The 19365-nt window shown below is 48.8% G+C and overlaps 1 protein-coding gene across 2 annotated transcripts in view; it reads left to right on the forward strand.

Moving 5' to 3' along the window:
- Positions 1-19365, forward strand: part of LOC103286027 (NADPH--cytochrome P450 reductase) — a 61387-nt gene that overhangs the window by 29562 nt on the left and 12460 nt on the right. For both annotated transcript variants that reach the window (XM_028145306.2, XM_054714855.1), the window contains exon 3: positions 18676-18724. In XM_028145306.2, coding sequence (XP_028001107.2) covers positions 18676-18724 — 49 coding nt within the window. The remainder of the gene's footprint in view (positions 1-18675; positions 18725-19365) is intronic.

Here is a 19365-nt window from a genome sequence, read left to right on the forward strand (position 1 = left end):
AAAGGGGGTCCTGGAGACAGGTTCAGGGGGTTAGCCCAGAATGAGCTACTCCTGCTGGGTACTTTGCATTGAGGATATTCTCTCTCTTGCAGGTGGGAATCTTAGGGGAACTCTCAGGGAAGGGTCTCAATAGAATATTCATTAGCTTTCCAGGTGTGCTCTTTCAGGGTCCTTGGGCGGATTGGTTGGAGCCAGGACAGGGGGTGATTAGTCAATGCAGCTGTCTGAGGCAGCCATGGTGTCAATTGTCTGGTTTTGCTGCTTCTCTGGGCCTAGAGCTGAAATACAACTGAGGCCTAGATGTTATCTCTAGGGAAGAAAAGTCAGGGGTCTAAACCACATGACTCGCTGATATGAAAGGTCAGGAGTTCAAACCAAGCACATGACTGGCGATATGCTAGGTGAGGAAAGGTTACCGTGGGGACGAGGTCCTTGTTTTCCCAATTTTGTCACTTGATCGGTGACCTTTTGTACCTGGCCCATCATCCATGTTCTGCTCATGTCTGTCTAGCTGCCTATTACATTTCCATTTTGTAAACAGATGGGATCTTAGAGGTGCTGTTGACACAGGACCATAAAGCAAGGTGATGACTCCTTTTAGAATTTAAATTCAATTCTTTTCACTACTGACAAGAAGAAAGTTGCAGTTTGGTGCTAAATGTGTCCTTAAATCTAACAGTTGCTAATTTCTTTTTGTAAGTGAAGAGGGCTATCACCAGCTTAGAGTTTTGGAGAGTGACACTATCTGAGGAAAACTATTTTTTCCCCTCAACTCTCAACACTCCCTGCACCAAGCAGTTCTCAAACTCTCCTCATACCAACTGTCTAGAGTTAGTCAGATCCCACAGGTTAAAGGCTCGGTCCCATATGACTCCCTGCCCCCTTCGGATGCCAATCAAAAGTCCAGTTTGTCACCAGTGCTTCTGACCAACCAGCTATAAACCAGAGGTTCCCTCCTCAGGGTGGATTAATTTGCTAGAGTGATTCACAGAATTCAGGGAAGCAGTTTTCTTACTAGGTTACCAGTTTATTATAAAAATATATAACTCAGGAACAGTAGATGGAAAAGGTGAGTAGGTCAAGTGTTGGGGAAAGGTCACAGAGCTTCTATGCCCTCTCCAGGTGCTCCACTCGATAGCACTTTCACCCATTCAGCAACCCTGAGGCTCTGCAAACCCTATTCTTTTGGGTTTTTATGGAGGCTCTGTTATGTAGGCATGATTGATTAAATCACTGGCCCCTGGGGATTAGTTCAATCTCCAGTCCCTCTCCCCTCCCCAGAGGTCAGGTGACGAGGCTGAAAGTAAATCTCAGGGTTGGTTCCCTTGGCTAGTAGCCCCATCCTTAAGGGCTTTCCAAAAGTCACTTCATTATAAACTCAGGTGTGGTTGAAGGGGCTTGTTACAAATAACAGAAGATACTTTTATCGCTCTTCTCACTTAGGAAATTCTAAGGGTTTTAGGAGCTCTGTGCCAGAAACAGGATGAAGATGAAATATGTATTTTTAAAATACATTTTTATTGATTTCAGAGAGGAAGGGAGAGGGAGAGAGGGATAGAAATATCAGTGATGAGAGAGAATCATTGATTGGCTGCCTCCTGCATGGCCCCTCCTGGGGTTTGAGCCTGCAACCCAGGCATGTGCCCTGACCAGGAATCAAACTGTGACCTCCTGGTTCATGGGTTGATGCTTGACCACTGAACCACACTGGCCGGGCTGCATTTTTTAATGTTACAATATCACACACAGGCAGTATCTAGCCTGACTTTACTAACACTGTTTTCTTTTTAATTTTTTTTTAGCCTTCCATAAAACTTCCTTTTAATAAAGTTTAATTAAAAAGGTGATTTAGTTTAAAGTAAAATATTAAGGAAGTAAGAGTGAAGTTTTTTTTTAGGTATGAAAAAATGAGGTGCACCACGGTCTCCTCAAGATTGAGTTCCATATCATTCCTGCACCAGGTCATGTTCTTTCAAGCAGGTGTGAGTGGGTCTGCCAGGCCAGGCTCTGTGCTGAGAGAACCCCAGGGCACAGCTCCTTGGGGGATCCAAGGAACAAGTCGCAGGTACAGAAGATGGGGCTATGCTCAGGTCAGATCTCCAAGGGTTGGGCAGGGTGAACATTCAGGTTTCTGTCAAGTCCTAATTCCCTATTCCACTTTTGGTAACAGTTTTCTCTCCCAGAAAAGTTATAGTCCTCCAGCTTTAAAGCAGATATTCAGGGAATACAATTTATTAAATCCTCACTTAATATTGTTGATAGGATAATGAAACCAGTTTTGACACAGGCTTGATAAAAGCAAGAGTTAAGTTCCTAGGGCATTCATTATTATTAAAATTATGTTGAATGAAACAACATTACATAAGGACCTACTTTACCATTAACAGGGCATTAATTTTACTTTTATTTTATTTTATTTTATTTTATTGATTAAGGTATTAGATATGTGTCCTTATCTCCCCATTACCCCCCAACCCCCCATTCATGCCCTCACCCCCCTGGTGTCTGTGGCCATTGGTTAGGCTTATATGGATGCATACAAGTCCTTTGGTTGATCTCTCCCTCTTACCCCCACCCTCCCCTACCTTCCCTCTGAGGTTTGACAGTCTGAAAGATGCTTCTCTGTCTCTGGATTTGTTTTTGTTCATCAGTTTATGTTGTTCATTATTTTCTATGAATGAGTGAGATCATGTGATATTTATCTTTCTCTGACTGGCTTATTTCGCTTAGCATAATGCTCTCCAGTTCCATCCATGCTGTTGCAAATGGTAAGAGGTCTTTCTTTTTTACCACAGCGTAGTCCATTGTATAGATGTACCACATTACTTTTACATTTTAAAAAATTTAGCAAATATTTACTGAGGCCCTACTAAGTCCTAAATAACCATGAATAAAATAGATGAAGTCCCCATGTTTATCAAGCTTGCAGATCCTGGGCAAGACCCTTAACCTCACTCTGCCTCAGTTTCTTCATCTGCCAAATGGAAACACTAACCCCGATCTCACGGGGCTCTTGCAAGTATTAAATGGGATAATGTTTATGATGGTCACCTAGCATTATTCCATGGTAGCTGCTTAGTGTTTGTGTCAGAATGTATTTTGCACCAAGCCCTAGCTAGGTGCTATAAGAATAAGAGGTGGCATTTACATTATAGAAGTTGAGAAGTGAGGATGTTGAAAAGGACTTTTAACAAGTGGTTTATGAAGCGCTTTTATGTGCATTATCTAATCAGGGCCTCTGCAACAGAACTGTGTGCTAGACCAGGTGGGTGGCCTCAGAGAAAGGCCACCGATGAAGAGGATGCTGGGGGGAGAGGGAGACTCTGGCTGCCAGAACTCTAAGAAAGGTATTCCCCCTGGTGGAGAGACCAGAAAATGTGCTGTGGGAGGTGGTATTGCAAATGTCCTAAAAGGTGGTGATGCATCCAGAGGCTGAGAGGGCTTTGACATCAGAGGGCCAGAGGAAGGACAGGAGGATGGGTAGGTGAGCCGGAATCCAGCCTGTTCCAACTGGGGCTGATTCAGGTGCATTTCTGGTATAGCAGCGTATTTTTGGTAGGGAAAACGTGATACTCAAGATAAGGGGACCAGCATCCAGTTCCCAGCTTACAGTAGCCCTGCATTTCCTCATCTGTAAAATGGAGGTGTACCCCCGACACCTACACTGAGTGGATATGGATGTTCCATGGGAGCACATGGAACTGCTGTTCTCCCTGTCACTTCTCTTACCTTGCAAGATGAACTTGCAATAAAACTCCTAGACCAGCCAAAACCGGTTTGGCTCAGTGGATAAAGCGTCGGCCTGCGGACTGAAAGGTCCCAGGTTCGATTCCGGTCAAGGGCATGTACCTTGGTTGCGGGCACATCCCCAGTAGGGGGTGTGCAAGAGGCAGCTGATCGATGATTCTCTCTCATCGATGTTTCTAACTCTCTGTCCCTCTCTCTTCCTCTCTGTAAAAAATCAATAAAATATATTTTAAAAAAACAAAAAAACTCCTAGATCAGGGGTCCTCAAACTTTTTAAACAGGGGGCCAGTTCACTGTCCCTCAGACCGTTGGAGGGCCGGACTATAGTTTAAAAAAAACTATGAACAAATTCCTATGCACACTGCACATATCTTATTTTGAAGTAAAAAAACAAAACAGCACAAACACCTGCATGTGGCCCACGGGCCGTAGTTTGAGGACGCCTGTCCTAGACTGTGGGAACGCTTGTATTTTGTAGATTCTAATTGTTTCTCTTTGCCAGGATGCTGAAACTATAGTTCCCTCTTCTTGGTCATAAAATTTTAACCTTATATATGTAGTGTCCCCCCCTCATTATATCATGTTGAATATTTACTATGGCCAGGGATTTTATAAAGGGAAACATTTATAGTACAGTGGCTAAGTTCTGGGCCCTTATAGTTGGGTGACTAAGGTTTGAATCCTGACTACCACATAGTAGCCATGTGACATTTGCCGTTACTTAATCTTTTGAAGGCCATATCCTCAACTGTAAATTGAAGATAATAATAGTACTTTCCTCATAGGATTGTAACAATTAAATGACTTAATCCATTGTAGAGCTTCTTGCCCAGTTCTGGTGTATGATGAGCCTCATAGTGTCATGTTATTATTTTTTCCTTATTATTGGTATCTCCAGTCTTACAGGAGACCTTCCAAGAAGGCATTATAATCTCACTAGAGGCCCAGCACACAGATTTGTGCACATTGAAAGGAAATTAATTAAAAGGTGGCCGGTGGGGTGGGGCTGGGCAATAGGGGCTGGCCACGCCCTGGAGCCAACCTCCCACGATCCCTCCCCGGCCGGCTGAACCTGGGGTGTCTGCAGAGTAAGCAGGGTCCCTCTGGCAGGGTCCCTCCCTTGGCCTGGCCTGCGGGGATTGGGCCGAAACAGGGGATTGGGCCGAAACCATCAGTCCGACATCCCCCGAGGGGTCCCGGAGTGCGAGAGTGTCTGCTCTCTGGTGGTCAGTGCACGTCTTACCTACCGGCCAGTCGGCCGGTCACTTAGCCTTTTTTATATATAGATTTTGCAGATGAGGAAACTAAGATGTGAGTGGTTGAGGAGTTTGCTCAAGGCCACCTAACTTATAAGTAGCAGAGTTGGCTTTTAAACCCAGATCTGCAAACTTCACGACCCATGTTTCTCACACTTTGCATGCTGCCTTCAGTCCCTTAGATAGAATCCATTTCAAAGATGGAAAAACAGTCTCAGAGAGATTACTTAGCTGATTCAACTGTCCACAAGCCTGGACCTTCCACTATAAACCCTACATTATGGTCCCTGACTACTTATTTTCGTTGAGCACCGGTGATCTCTGCCACAGCCCAGAGCTTCCTTTACCTAGCAGGTCAGTGGGGTGTGATATGGCTTAGTGTGGGGACTGTGTGTGGCCTGGGGCTATGCCATGAATTCCCACTATGATTTCTGGTGGCTTCTGGTTGGTGTTTTAAGGTCTTTTAAGGCCTTAGCAACCTGGGACACTGTGTCTAAACCTTTGGCCATGAATATTTTTAAAAACCAAACCAATGGGACCAAAATCAATGGGACCAACTATGTCTGACCAGCAAGCATGTTGAATAGCATGGAGACATTAAGACACATACCTGCAGTCCCCAGACCCTGGACTTGTAGGTACAGGGGATCCAGGAGGAGGCCCTTTGTGCTCAAGTGAATCTCTCCAGGTGTGCTGGCCTCCGGGGCCCTCATCACATTCTAGATTTGGCTTTCAGAACCTCAGGATCCCAGATGCCCTCTGCTGCCATTGTCCATGAGTGGCTGGCTGACAAAGATACCACCTGTGGACACTTCTGGAGCCTGGAGCTTGCTCTCTGAACAACTCAACATCAGTCCAGGAGGGTACTGGAGACAGTCTTTGCCCTCCAGGACAAGGATGGGAAAAGGTTTAATACACCTGTCATAGTAGACTTTGCTCTAACTTTTCCCCTGGGCAGGGTTCTACCTCAAGAGCAACACTGTGGGACTAGAATGTTGACAGTAACACAGGGGGAGCAGCACATGGTAGCTACCCAGCCTCTGGTAGAAAGGGGCAGGAGGTGATGTTGAAATCTGGGATCCATCAAGTCAGACAAACGTTTCTATGAGACTGTGTGTTAAGTCTTTGGGACAGACAGATGGCTAAAACGAAGTCCCTGCCTTCCAGTCCCTTGGGAAGGGCAGTCACAAGAATAGATCCATCTGGAGTGGGCTGTGCTGGAAAACACACTTGTGAAGAGCCAGGGACACCCAGGACCAAGGACAGGCTTTGACTTGAGGTTGTGGAAGGCTTTCAAGAGGAGGTGAGCCCTGGCCAGTTTGGCTCAGTGGATAGAGTGTCAGCCTGCAGACTGTGGGGGGGTCTCGGGTTTGATTCCAGTCAAGGGCATGTACCTTGGTTGCGGGCACATCCCCATTGGGGGGTATGCAGGAGGCAGCTGATCAATGTCTCTGGCTTTCTATCCCTCTCCTTTCCTCTCTGTAAAAAAATCAATAAAATACATTTTTTTTTTTAAAAGAGGAGGTGAGTTGAGTCTGTAAGTAGAGTGGGAGTTTGTCAGGCTATGGTGGTCCACCTGAGGTCGAGAGAGAAGGACCACATGATGTGTTAGAAAGGTAGTGCTCCGTTTGGTGGGATGGTGAGGGTGTGTGTTCAGGATAAGGGGGAATGGGGGTGTGGAAATGGCAGGCTGGAGCCTGATTGGAGTGTTCAGTGGAACAGTGAAATGACCAGACCCCAATTTCAGAAAAGGGCCTTTCAGGAAGTGGTCCAGTGAGATGATAAGGCCTGAGAAGAGAGTTCCAAGGAACAAGTAATGTGAAGGCATAGCTGATGGGCTGTGGGGGCCTGGCTGGGCGTGGAGAAGCCAGGAGGGACAGTTGAAAATGAGGCTGACAAGGCACACAGGCTCAGGAGCAAGTTTGGGAAGGAGCGGGAGAGGCTTGACATGGAGGGCGAGGATTCCTCTGGGAGTAAGCTGATGGGGCAAGGGATGTTAGCAAAGCCCAAATTTAGGAGATTTGGTGGATAAGAGGCAACTGGAGAAAATAGATCAAGGCTGTTAAAAGGAAGCCAGTGAAGTAAAAAAAAATTTTTCAAGACTGATCGAGAGCTGTGGTTAGCAGGGTTAGACCACTTACCACTCCTCTCTCTGGTCCTCAGGACCAACTTGTAGAGATGAGCATGAGATAGGTGGCAGCCAGCCCTCATCCAGCAGGCCCAAGCCCCCGGATGCTGTGCTCGCTGCTCTGAGAAGCACTGTAGTGCACCCCCAATCCTGACCCCCCACCTCTGCTTCACTTCTGGCACCTAAGAGTGCTTTAAAGAAAAAGAAGCTTTTTATTATGGAACATTTCAAATAAAAACCAAAGCAATGATCATCTCCCCACCAATCTTGTTTCTTTCACCTCCACTGCTCCTGGATTCTCTTAAATCAATCATACAATTTTATAATTAATCATATAATTCATAGAAATGATGAATAAAGAAATTATTATTTTACTAGAGGCCTGGTGCATGAAATTCGTGCACAGGGGAGGGGTGTGTCCCTCAGCTCAGCCTGCACCCTCTCCAATCTGGGACATCCCTCTCACAATCCAAGACTGCTGGCTCCCAACTGCTTGCCTGCCTGCCTGCCTGATTGCCCCTAACCACTCCCCTGCCAGCCTGATAGATGCCTAACTGTTCCCCTGCTGGCCTGATTGCCCCTAACTGCCCTCCCCTGCTGGCCTGGTCACCCCCAACTGTCCTCCCCTGCAGGCTTGGTCACCCCCAACTGACCTCCCTTGCAGGCCTGGTCACCCCTAACTGCCCTCCCCTGCTGGCCTGGTTCCCCCAACTGCCCTCCCCTATAGGCCTGGTCACCCCCAACTGCCCTCCCTGCAGGCCTGGCCACCCCCAATTGCCCTCTTCTGCCAGCCTTGTCACCCCCAGCTGCCCTCCCCTGCAGGCCTGGTCCCCCCCAACTGCCCTCCCTGCAGGCCTGGCCACCCCCAATTGCCCTCTTCTGCCAGCCTTGTCACCCCCAGCTGCCCTCCCCTGCAGGCCTGGTCCCCCCCAACTGCCCTCCTCTGCTAGCCCAGTCACCCCTAACTGCCCTCCCTTGCCAGCCTGGTCACCCCCAACTACCCTTCCCTGCAGGCTGGGTCCCCTTCAACTGTACTCCCCTGCAGGCCTGGTCGCCCCCAACTGCCCTCCTCTGCCAGCCCAGTCACCCCTAACTGCCCTCTCCTGCAGGCCTGGTTCCCCCCAATTGCCCTCCCCTGCAGGGCTGGTCCCCCCGCAACTGCCCTCCCCTGCAGGCCTGGTCACCCCCAACTGCCCTCCCCTGCCAGCCTGGTCACCCCTAACTGCCCTCCCCTGCTGACCTGGTCACCCCCAACTGCCCTCCCGTGCTGGCCCAGTCATTCCTAACTGCCCTCCCCTGCAGGCCTGATTGCCCCCACTTGCCCTTCCCTGCCAGCTGTCTTGTGGCGGCCATCTTGTGTCCACATGGAGGTGGCCATCTTTGACCACATGGGGGCAGCCATCTTGTGTGTTGAAGTGATGGTCAATTTGCATATTACATCTTTATTATATAGGATAGGAAATTGGAAATATTTCTTATGAAATTGTATGGAAATATGCATATATTTTAGTCTTCTAAAATTTAAGTATGCCCTTTTCTTTTTTTGATATATTTTTATTGATTTCAGAGAGGAAGGGAGAGGAAGAGGGAGATAGAAACATCAATGATGAGAGGGAGTCATTGATTGCCTGCTTCCTGCATGTTGGACTGAGCCCACAACAACCCAAGCATGTGTTCTTGACCGAAATTGAACCTGGGACCCTTCGGCCCACAGGCTGGTGCTCTATCCACTGGCTAGGGCAGGACACACCTTTTAAAACAGAACTTAATGTCATACTCCTGAAAGTCAACAGTAAGCTCCAGTATAGTTACTCAATCAGCATTTGTTCCTAGTTCCTTGATTGACTGATAAATCTTTTTAAGCTTTTTTAAAAAAATTAGGATCTAAACAAGACCCATACATTGCAATTGATTAATAAATCTTATAAGGCTTTTGGGGGCAGGGGCAGTCAACATGCAATAAATTTACCTTTTAAGAAAAATTAAGTAAAATTCACTATTTAAGTGTACAGTTTGATGAATCCTGAGATGTATGCAGGTGTGTAATCAGTGTTATAACCAATATACAGAATATTCCATCATCCCGAAAAGCTCCCCACAGGTCCCTTTGCAGTCAGTACCCACCCTTCTCTACCTCAGCAACCACTGGTCTTATTTTGGTCCCTGTAGTTTTGCCTTTTCCCACATGTCACACAAATGGTATTATGTAGCTACAGCCTTTTGTGCCCGGCTACTTCTTACTATGACAGGAAGTCTCTCAATTCAGGGGCTTCTATCCATTTTTTCCCTTGAAGCGTTTTTGAAGAAACCAGATCATTTGTTTCAGAGTTTCCCACAGTCTGGATTTTGCTGATTGCATCCCACAGGGGGTTGCTTGTGAAAAGCCACAAAAGAGCTCATGTTCCTGTGAGTTGTGTCTGGGGACTTACTCTGGACAGAAGGTCCAGGAAAGCCAGGAGTCAAGGCTGCTGGCATCGTTTCTATTCAGCTTTGTCTTTTGAGTGTCGACAGGTGGAAAGTGAGCTAGAGTTCTTTCCACATCTAACTTTCTGTAGAGAGTTTCTTGGCTCTGCCAAACATGAAAATAGAAACAGAAATGAGTTCACCCATTGTCCGTGGAAATGGTGAGGAAATGGGCTCAGGATGTTCACCCTGCCCCTGTAAGCACTGGCCAGGGTTTTCCTCCGCTACCTGACCACTAAGGGACTTCACCTGCCTTTCCTTCTTTCCTGTTCTCTGACGAGATGGGCTGGCTTTGCCCTGCTCGCTAGTGTCTGCATCTTCGATGGCGCATTGTCTACGGAAGCGATGCAGAACTGAACACAGGTGGATCTGTTGACCTTACTGGGCATCATCGGGGCACTTGGTGCTGGTGCCTCAGGGGTTTTGTATCCACACCTTTGCACTCACTTCTGCTGACTCCCCATGCTGGCTTCATCGCTGTTCCCCAGCTACCCTGCTTTCTTGCCCTTCCCCCTTTGATTGCAGATGATGGCAGGGCCATTTTGTTTTTCTCTGTCACTGACAAGCAGCTGAATATCCCTGAGCAGCTCCTTGGACCTCAGTTTCACTCTTCACTCTCCTGCACAATAGCAGCAGCCCTGCCTAACACCTGACTGGCCAAGTCACTGCCCAGTGGTCTTTAAGGTTCAGAAGAGAGAGGCCAAAGAACGCCCTGCGGTGTTGGGAGGGCAGGCGGCCAGGCCTTGGCAGGTTAAGGAGTCCTTATCTTGGTGGATACATGTTGAAGGCTGTCCATGAGGGGGTCCGTGAGAGAAACAACAGCCCCCTTGTGTCTTAGAGCACCCAAATGACAAGGACCTAGGATGCCTGGGAGGGCTGTGAAGTGTGCTTTCTGAATGTGCCCAGTGACACACCTGGGACTTGTGTGCCTTGACAGACAGGTTGGGGAAGGTAGGCACAGCCACGCTCAGTGAGAGCAGACATGAACCCTGATGCTGGACCACGGTGCTTGGAGTTGAGTTACCGCTTCACCCCCGAGCCTCACTCTCCTCAGGTGTCAAATGTGGATAGGAATCCTTGCCCACTTCACAAGCTTAGAGGATTCAGTGAAAAATATCTATAATAACAAAAGGGTAATATGCTAATTAGACCAGATGTCATTCCAGATGCCCTTCCTGACAAAGCTGGGGCCCAAGGGAAGCCAGTCCAGGTCCTGGGTGCCTGCGGGTGGCCTGAGGGAAGCCAGCCTGGGTCCCACATGCCAGAGAGAAGCCAGTGCCAGCAGCCGGGGGAAGGAAGGCCTACTCTTGCACGAATTTTTGTGCATCAGGCCTCTAGTGTGTGTGTGTGTGTGTGTGTGTGTGTGTGTGTAAAGCTCCTTGAATACTAGCTGGCATGCAGCAGGCACTCAGTAAGTAGAGATCCCATTTGCTTTTATTATCTTTGACCCATGGCCTCCCACACCTGCTTTAACCTCCAACCTGCTGAAGGCCGCTCTCTCAGGAGGCACCTTCCACATTGCTCTCCCGTCAGTGCTGGTTTCCATTCTGGTCCCATCAGTTGAGAGAGCTATGGTGTTTTTTATTTAAGCTCCAGAAAACCACTTTGTTTTCACAAAAGTCAGCTTTTTCAAACTAATAGCTTTCTGGCCCAAGGACTACCCATGGTAGAGAAATCTGGGCCCTCTTGGTGGAGCCACTTCCCACGGTAGAAACCTCAAAGTCTAAGCTTGTTCTGTGCCAGCCAGCCTGCGCACAGCCCTGCACCATCGTGTGTCGTGTCTCAGCTCTCAGCCTCCCTCTGACTAGGGGACCTGCTACCTTGGGGCCTGGAGAACTTGCCGTCACACACTGGCAGTGGAAGGGAGCTATTCAAAAGCATCTGCCCTGTGTGTCGCCAAGGGCAGGAGAAAGTCCCAGAAGAAATCAGTTTGGCTGTGCAGAAAATTAAATTTGAGTTGCAGTTTTCAGAAATCCTGAGCGTTCCATGGGACTGAAAACAAATGAATCACACTGGGACGTCTTGGTTCATCTCTGTCCAAGTGACTCAGTGCTTTTGTCCACCCCCCTTTTGTCGTTCCCACACAGAGGGCTCCAGTTGACTTCTGAAGCCTGAACCAGAGACTCCTGCTCCCAATTTAGGAGTGGAGAGCCCTAATTGGAACCTTTTGTGCTCCATTCTGGAGCTGTGTGGTCTCTGGGCTCATAGCCTGGGCCAGCTGTGGCCTCTTGCGTTGGGGTGTTTACACTTAGGTTATTTGAAGGAGCGCTCCTTTAGGCGAAACATCTCAGCAGCAAATGCAGTGACCACCTTGCCAGGCAGTCCCCCACCGCGCTACGGGAGGGTAAGATGTGCTGGTTTCACAGCGCACATGCTCCAGGTGACAGACTGAGACTAGTGTTTTAGGCTCTGTTGCCCTCAGTTCTTTTGTGGGGCGGGAGACGGGAACCAGATTTAATTTAATATGATCCTGAGGCACCGGGGCAGCGGGATCAATGCGGCTTCCTTTATGGAGAGACGGCCCTGCCATAGCAACCTGCACAACTGCCTTCTAGTGTCTAGAAGAGCTTTATTCAGCCTCCATGAGTTCCTTTTATTTTATTTTTTTCAAATGGGAAAGGAAAGGAGGAGGCTGTGGAGAGAAAGGGCTCTGATATAAACAGTTTCCAAGGAGACCCGAGGATTGGGGTTGGGAAGGTTTTCTCCTTCCCTCAGTCCATACCGAAGGAGGAGGGGTGGGTGCCCAAACGCAGGGGATCACGGGAGATTTCAGCCCAGAGTCCTGGTTCCTCCCTGCTGGAACTGCCAGATGTCCCAGTGTTCTCAGGCTTATGGGGACGGATGCACGCAGGGGCTCAGCCGAGATTCCAGAGGGAGGACTTTGGGGTGTCCCGGAGCACTTTCAAAGTTAATAGGCCCAGCCCTCTGTAGAGGATAGACAGAACCCGACTTCCTAACTGCTGGCTCCTGGCCTGTGTCCAGAAGAGAGCTACAGCCTGCTTTCTTCCTTAAGTCCTGGAGCTGGGAGTGAGAAACCATGGGGTGCATGTACTCATCTCCGCAGGACGAGCCCACCCTGAGGTCAGTCCCAAACTGTCCCTGGCAGCAGACTGTGTCTATGGCCCTCTGACTGAGGGACACTTGACACCTGTACTCTAGGGCAGCGGTCGCCAATCGGTGGTCCGCGGACCACTGCTGGTCCGTGAGGTCCAAAAGGTTGGCGACCCCTGCTCTAGTGAGTTGGAACTTCTTTTTGGGCAGGGATGCCCCGGAGGCATGAGGAGGGTGCTGTGTAGGGTTGACCAGTATAGTTGGAGTGGGCAGGGGCACTGTTGGTCCCGTCAGTCCCGGATTCGTAGGCTACATTGTCCTGCTTCTGAAGGACGGGATACGGACTGGAAACCAGGAAGACCCCAGTCACTGACTCCTGCGCCTGTGAAAGATCAGGTTCCACGTGCAAATTCCTATGTGGAGCTGTCAGGGGGGTAAAGCCAGTCAAGGGCACTCGGGTGTGGAGACAGGTTCTGCTGTGCCCCTGCAGGTCAGGTGTAACGAGTGAGAACATCAGGAAACAGCCCTATTGGGGCACTGGCTAGAGGCATGGGGTCTTCTTCAGTTCCCTCCGGTTTTCCTAATCTCTGGAAGCCATCCCTGGAGACTAGGAGAGAGGGTGGGAGTGTTCTTCCTTTCTCTGGGTGTTGAAGCTAGTAAGGGACCAGGCTGGCCTTACAGAAGTGCTCATGCTTCTTGGGAGAACCCTTCTTCCGGGAGAGGCAGGGCTAGCCATCTTGCCTGCCTCTGACGTTCCCAGCCAGACCTGCCTAGAGGGCTCCCCTCTCCGCTCCCAGAGCTTCCAGCCTGTGACTCCCGCCCTGTGACATTGCATTAGGAGGCCACACTGAGGCCCTCCTCCCCACCCACTACGCACTGTCAGGGCTGTAGCTGAGTTCCCCCCGGCTACATGGGCCTCATCTAGGAGCCCTTCGGCTGCCGGTTCCCATGGCTTTCTCTCTTGGGAGCCGTTTTGTCTCTGAGACTAGAGCTCAGCTCTTCCAAGAGGCCCTTCCTGGTTTCTCCAGGCATGGTGCCTGCTCCCTCCAAAGCCCTGTGGTCTGGGCCGTCTGATCCATCTGTGAGCCTTAGAAATCAGAGTGACCCAAACCACCTCATTCTACTGAGCACACCCTCTATCCCTGAGAACTAACCAAGTCCCAGGTGCTGTGCAAGGCACTGGGAGGCTGCAGAGCCAGATGCAGTATTTTCAATAAGAGGAACTTCAGGCCTTGAGAGGCCATGACTTGTCCCAGGCTCATCTGGTGGCAGAACCGGGATTTGAACCGAGTCTCTGCTCCTGATGTGTGGCCTCTCCCATCCCCCCACGATTATCCTCAGGGCCCATGTTTCTCCCTTGTAAGAAAGAGGCTGCCTTGTTTAGTCTCTTGCCCTTGGTGCTGGCACAGTGCCCTGCCCACCCCAGCTGGCACGTGTCACCTGCCGATGGAGGAGCAGCCCAGCATTCACTGGGCAGTGGGGGTGCTTCTTGTCCCTTTCTTCAGCAAGGCATCAAACCCACCTTCTTCAGGTTGTAGCTTCTGTGGAAGCCTCTTCCTTTTGAGAAGAAGTAGGGTTTGGCTTTTCAGCTGATGTCAGGCCACCTCTGCCAACCTTCTGCTGGGCAGAGGACTCAGGACTGACCACCCCAGAAGCTGATCAAATGTGTGCTGACTGCCAGGGATTGTGCTGATTGTGGCCTCTTCCCTATTTTTAGACTTGTGAGTTGTCCCCCATTTTTTAAAACTTTAAAATGTATATTTAGTTATAAAAATAATGTGAAAATCAAAAAATTGGAAAATTATAGAAACCATCTTACCTATTATCCTAACCTTTCAATATTCTCTGTCAAGATGCTGGTATATTCTCTCCAGGCCCTTTTTCTGTGAATAGTTAACAGTGTACACTCCATTTTTTAAGGACACAAATTCTTGTTTTCCTCCTGCCAGTCACACATTATACCCTGAAAGAGGCTGAGTGTAAATGAAGGTGTGTTTGTTACCTTGCTGTCACACCATAGCTTGTGTTCCCACTGGCTCTGAGTGTCATTCTACATTTCTGCCAGGGCTTCTGCCATGTTCGTCCCCACCTAGGGACTAGCAGTGGTTGAAAAACTGAGAAAGAATTGCATATAAATGAATATTCCAAAAACTCAAGCCTAGCCCTTTTTAAGTGTCAACTAAATGCATTTAGTTTGTTTTCATTTTTTAAACTGAGTTAAAATTCACCATATTAACCATTTTACTAGTAAAGTGTGCAATCTTGGGGCTTTTAGTATAGTCACAGTGTTGTTCAACCATCGTCACTATCTAATTCAAAAAAATTTTCATCACCTCAAAGGGCACCACTGTTCCCATTAAGCAATCTTGCCCCCCTTCTCCCCCAGTCCCTGGCACCACTCTGTCTCTATGGATTTGCCTCTTTTGCACATTTCATATAAATGGAAATTGCATTTAGTTTTGTATGTTTTTTTCTCACATTTCATCAGAAACGTTTGTCTAGGTTGCAGATAGTTTTCTTAACCATCTGTTTAAATTTATGTTTAGTAAGTAATATATTATCATGACTCGGCATTCAAAGGGAACACAGCGTAGAATTCACATTGTTGTGCACCTTGCTTTCTTCATCTAACAGTGTGTCTTGGGGAGCATGCCATGTTAGTGCGGAGACAGAGGTTTAGTGTTCTATTTAGGCTGCACAGAAACTAGAGGGGTAGTGAGCATGTGGATGTTGATGGCTGGACATGGGTAGAAGTTGGACATGTAGGAAAGATGTCCAGACACAAGACCCCTTTGGAGTGTAGGCTGGAGCTGGGAGTTGGGAAAGAAAAGAGGCAGGCCTGAGGGCCTCCATTCATGCTCTTGCCATGGCCCTGCTCATGTTGGGATGTCTGCCTGGGGGTGCTAGGATAGTGGGGAGCTGGGGGGAGGGCCTCTCTGAGTTCCTAGGAGGCTAGGCCATCACAGGGTGGGAAAGCCGAGCAGGTGGCTGGTCCCCAGCTGCCTTCCTCCTGGCTCCTGGAGGGGCTGCTGCACTGACAGGGCCTCCAGGACAGAGGGAGAAGCTGGAGTGGCCAAATCAGGCACTGGGACCTTGCCTCCACAGGGCCCACATGTAACATTATTTACCACGAAGGCCCTGAAAGTAGCCTACTATTTCATTCTAAATAGTTTAGTAGGCCCTAATAGTCCTGGACCTACTAACCTAGTGAAAAACCCAGTGGGGGCTTAAACAGCAAACTTCCATCTTTATGTTTACAAGATTATGTGTCTAAACAGCTTTGCTGAGGCATTCTTAAAAGAAACTTCACTTAGTAAGTTTTTCCATGGACTTCAGGCATCTCCTCCTGAGGGACATCACTTTTACGCTGTTGTGACATGCATGTGTGCGCCTGCTGGAATCCCACTCTTTTCTACCCTCTTCCATGTGCTGGAGGATGTAGGGGAAAGAGCAGAGGCCTTGGAATCAGGCTGGGCCACTTACTGGCCAGAGGACCGTCTGCTGTTGAGCCTCTGTCGACTGTCTATTAAGTGGGCATTCGGCACCCCCTGTACTGGGGCTGCGGATGAGCCTTCTTTGTGGAAGGAGCTTCTTCAATTGTGATCTCACAGCACCTTCCCTGAGACCCTGCATTTCTAACACGTCACCTCAGGGGCAAAGTGCTTGGCCGTCTGCAACTGCATCCTCACCGCTGGCCAGCCTTGCTGACCAGCATGTGGACCCTCGGCTGGCAGGCTGAAGGCAGAAGGGAGCCGCTGCTCTAGGCAGCCTCCAGAAAGCCCTAACAGGGAAGGGGGAAGGTGGAGGCTCTGCGCCCTCCCCAAGGCCAGCCCCATCTCACTTCTGATCCCAGCTCATCCAACCTGAGACACATCCCACTTTGGGCCCCTTCATACCTCATCCAGTCCCTTCTGCCCTGCTTTGATCCCATTCATGACCCATCCATGTTTTATGAAAAACACAGCTGCGTGGCTGGACTTGTCTGAATTGGGAATTGGAATAATCTTGGCTACTCATTAAAAAAGATTTGTTAAATAAGTAAATGGCATTAGTGTGGAGGCCAGCCAGCAGCTAACTTCTGAAAAACTGGGACTACTCAACACCCTGCACACACCCACTGTCACTCTGTACCTCAGCTTTTGTGCAGGGACTTGGTGGTGCCCTCTGGCTGCCCAGAGACTCTGCTGTTGACTGTGGTCTGGCAGGGGAGGTGGCCAGGCAAGTGCCTAGAACTCCCCAGTGACAGCCATCAATCATGGAGCCTGCCTCATGCTAGATGCTCTTCTTTATATACTTTTTCTTGATTTGACCTTTGCAGAAACCTTTGAAGTGTTTTGTTATTCTCATTTTTTAATTGAGGAACAATTAATTCTGGTTCAAGTTCACTCAGCTGCGAGTTGGCAGGCTAAGAATGGCACCCAGGGGTGCCTGACTCCAGAGCCCCTGCCCGGCCTCCTCCACCTCATTGCCTCCCATGCCTGCCCAAGAATAAGTATAAACTTTTTATTGAAGTATAATATCTGCAGAAAGGTACATACAGATCGGTGATTCTCGCCATGTGAATACGTGGTAATCACCTCCAGATCAAATATTTTGCCCATGACCAGCACCCCGGGAGTCCCCCTGCCGTCTCCTGCCCACTGTCCCCACGTATTAGTTTTATCTGTTTGGAGACTTTATATAGTGAAATCATACATGTATACTCTTTTCTGTCTGGCTTATTTCACTCAACATCATGTTTATGAGATTCATTCATGTTAGTTTGTGTCGTGATCATCTGTTTCGTTGCTGACATGGAGAATGTTCCATTGTGTGAGTACACCACAGTTTGTTTGTTATGCTGATGGACAATAGGGTTTTTCCCTGTGGGGATTCGCATGTCTAATGCTGCCAGGAACATTCCTGGCACTCCTCTTGGTGCATAGGTACAAATGCCCTCTAATGGGTGCATCCTGAAGAGTGAATTTCTGGTTACAGGAGATACTGCCAAACAGCCTAACAAAGGAGTTGTGCCATATTGCCCTCCCCTGGAAGTGCTCCACCCCGCGACCTGGACATGAATGTTGGGCACCTTTCCATGAGTTTTGGCTGTTTAGGTACTCTCCCTAAGAAAGTGCCTGTTAAGTCTTTTGACAATTTTTCTGTTGGATTATATATTGTTTCTGATTGATTTATAGGGATTTCTTATATTCTCAACCCAAGTCCTTTGTCAGATATTCGTATTTTTCAAATAGCTCCTGTTTTTCCCACTTTAGATCTAAAAGTCCCTAGAGAGGCTCACTTGGCTTTTTTAGATGGCCCTACAGGCCTAAGGGGCAGGAAAGAGAGAAGAAAAAGGACAGGAAACAGGGAGGGGCAGGAGCCTGGCAGCCAGGAGGTAGAGAGTGGACAGAGGATCCTGAGGCTGTGATGTACCCAGCGGTAATGCTGCTCTCTGAGGGGACAGGGCCTAGTTCAGGGCTCTAGAAAGTGCCAGGATGACAGGGGAGTTGTACTTAGGCGGGGCCTTGAGGTGGAGCAGGGAGCTATTGGTGAGGAAGAGTAATGAAGATGCTCTGAGTGGAGGTGATGACTTGGCAGAATTCAGAGGGCTATCATGGAGAGACTGGTGTGTGGTGGGAGAATCGGGCAAGGCTGGGGACAGATTCTGAAGGGACTTGTGTACCCTATCCTGTGGGTCATGGGAGCCATTGAGGGTTTGAGAGTGAAGCAGGCAGCGGAACAGTAAAACCCATATTCAGAAGACTCCTGGGTGTTGTGTGAGTTAGGGATTGGAGGTAAGAAAAGGCCGTGGGGATCATTGGCTGTGGATGCTGAGGGATGGGGAAGTGAAGTCCTTGACTGTTCTTTGTTCTCATCTGTGTGGGGGTGGGGCTCCTGGCTCTGCCAGGTGTTGGATTTACTGTCAGGGAAGATGGAGGAGGCCTGGAAGCCCCGCATTGGACCAGAGGTGGCTGCGGGCATGCTCACTGACAGTGCTTCTTGATACTGCCACATGTATCCCATACTTACCTGACACTTGTTTTTCAGGACCTCCTCTGTCAAAGACAGCAGCTTCGTGGAAAAGATGAAGAAGACGGTGAGTTTGCTTTCTGTGTTTGTGCCCTTGCCAACAAGTCTTGGCGCTGGCGAATGCTTAGGGGAGTGCAGCAGGAGGCCAGCTACCCTGGACCGGAGAGAGTGGTGGGAACCCAGGCCCAGCTCTCTTACAAGTATGTTCTTCTCTTACCCAAAGCCCCGAAGCTCCAAAGCTGTTCTGCTTTTGCTGGGACCATTTACTTTGTTATCTGAATGTTTATTTCTTGAACAACTATAAGAACAAACGGTCCCTCCAGCTCAGGATGCCCTGCTGTCTCTTCCCTCCCAGTCCAGGCTCTGACCATGAGCAGATATAAACCTCACATAGCTGTGGTCATGGCACAGGTACAGTTTTATCTTTGTTTTCATTTATCTAAATATTTTTAAATATATTTTTATTGATTTCAGAGAGGAAGGGAGAGGGAGAGAGAGATAGAAACATCAATGATGAAAGAGAATCATTGCTTGGCTGCCTTCTGCATGCCCCCTAATGGGGATTGAGCTGGCAACCCCAGGCATGTGCCCTTGGCCAGAATCAAACCTGGGACCTTCAGTCCACAGGCTGACGCTCTATCCACTGAGACAAACCAGCTAGGGCTAAATTTTTTTTAAAGTTATATTTTTATTGATTCAGAGAGGAAG

The sequence above is a fragment of the Eptesicus fuscus genome, chromosome 4, assembly GCF_027574615.1.
Source record: "Eptesicus fuscus isolate TK198812 chromosome 4, DD_ASM_mEF_20220401, whole genome shotgun sequence".
In the NCBI taxonomy this organism is placed as follows: Eukaryota; Metazoa; Chordata; class Mammalia; order Chiroptera; family Vespertilionidae; genus Eptesicus; species Eptesicus fuscus.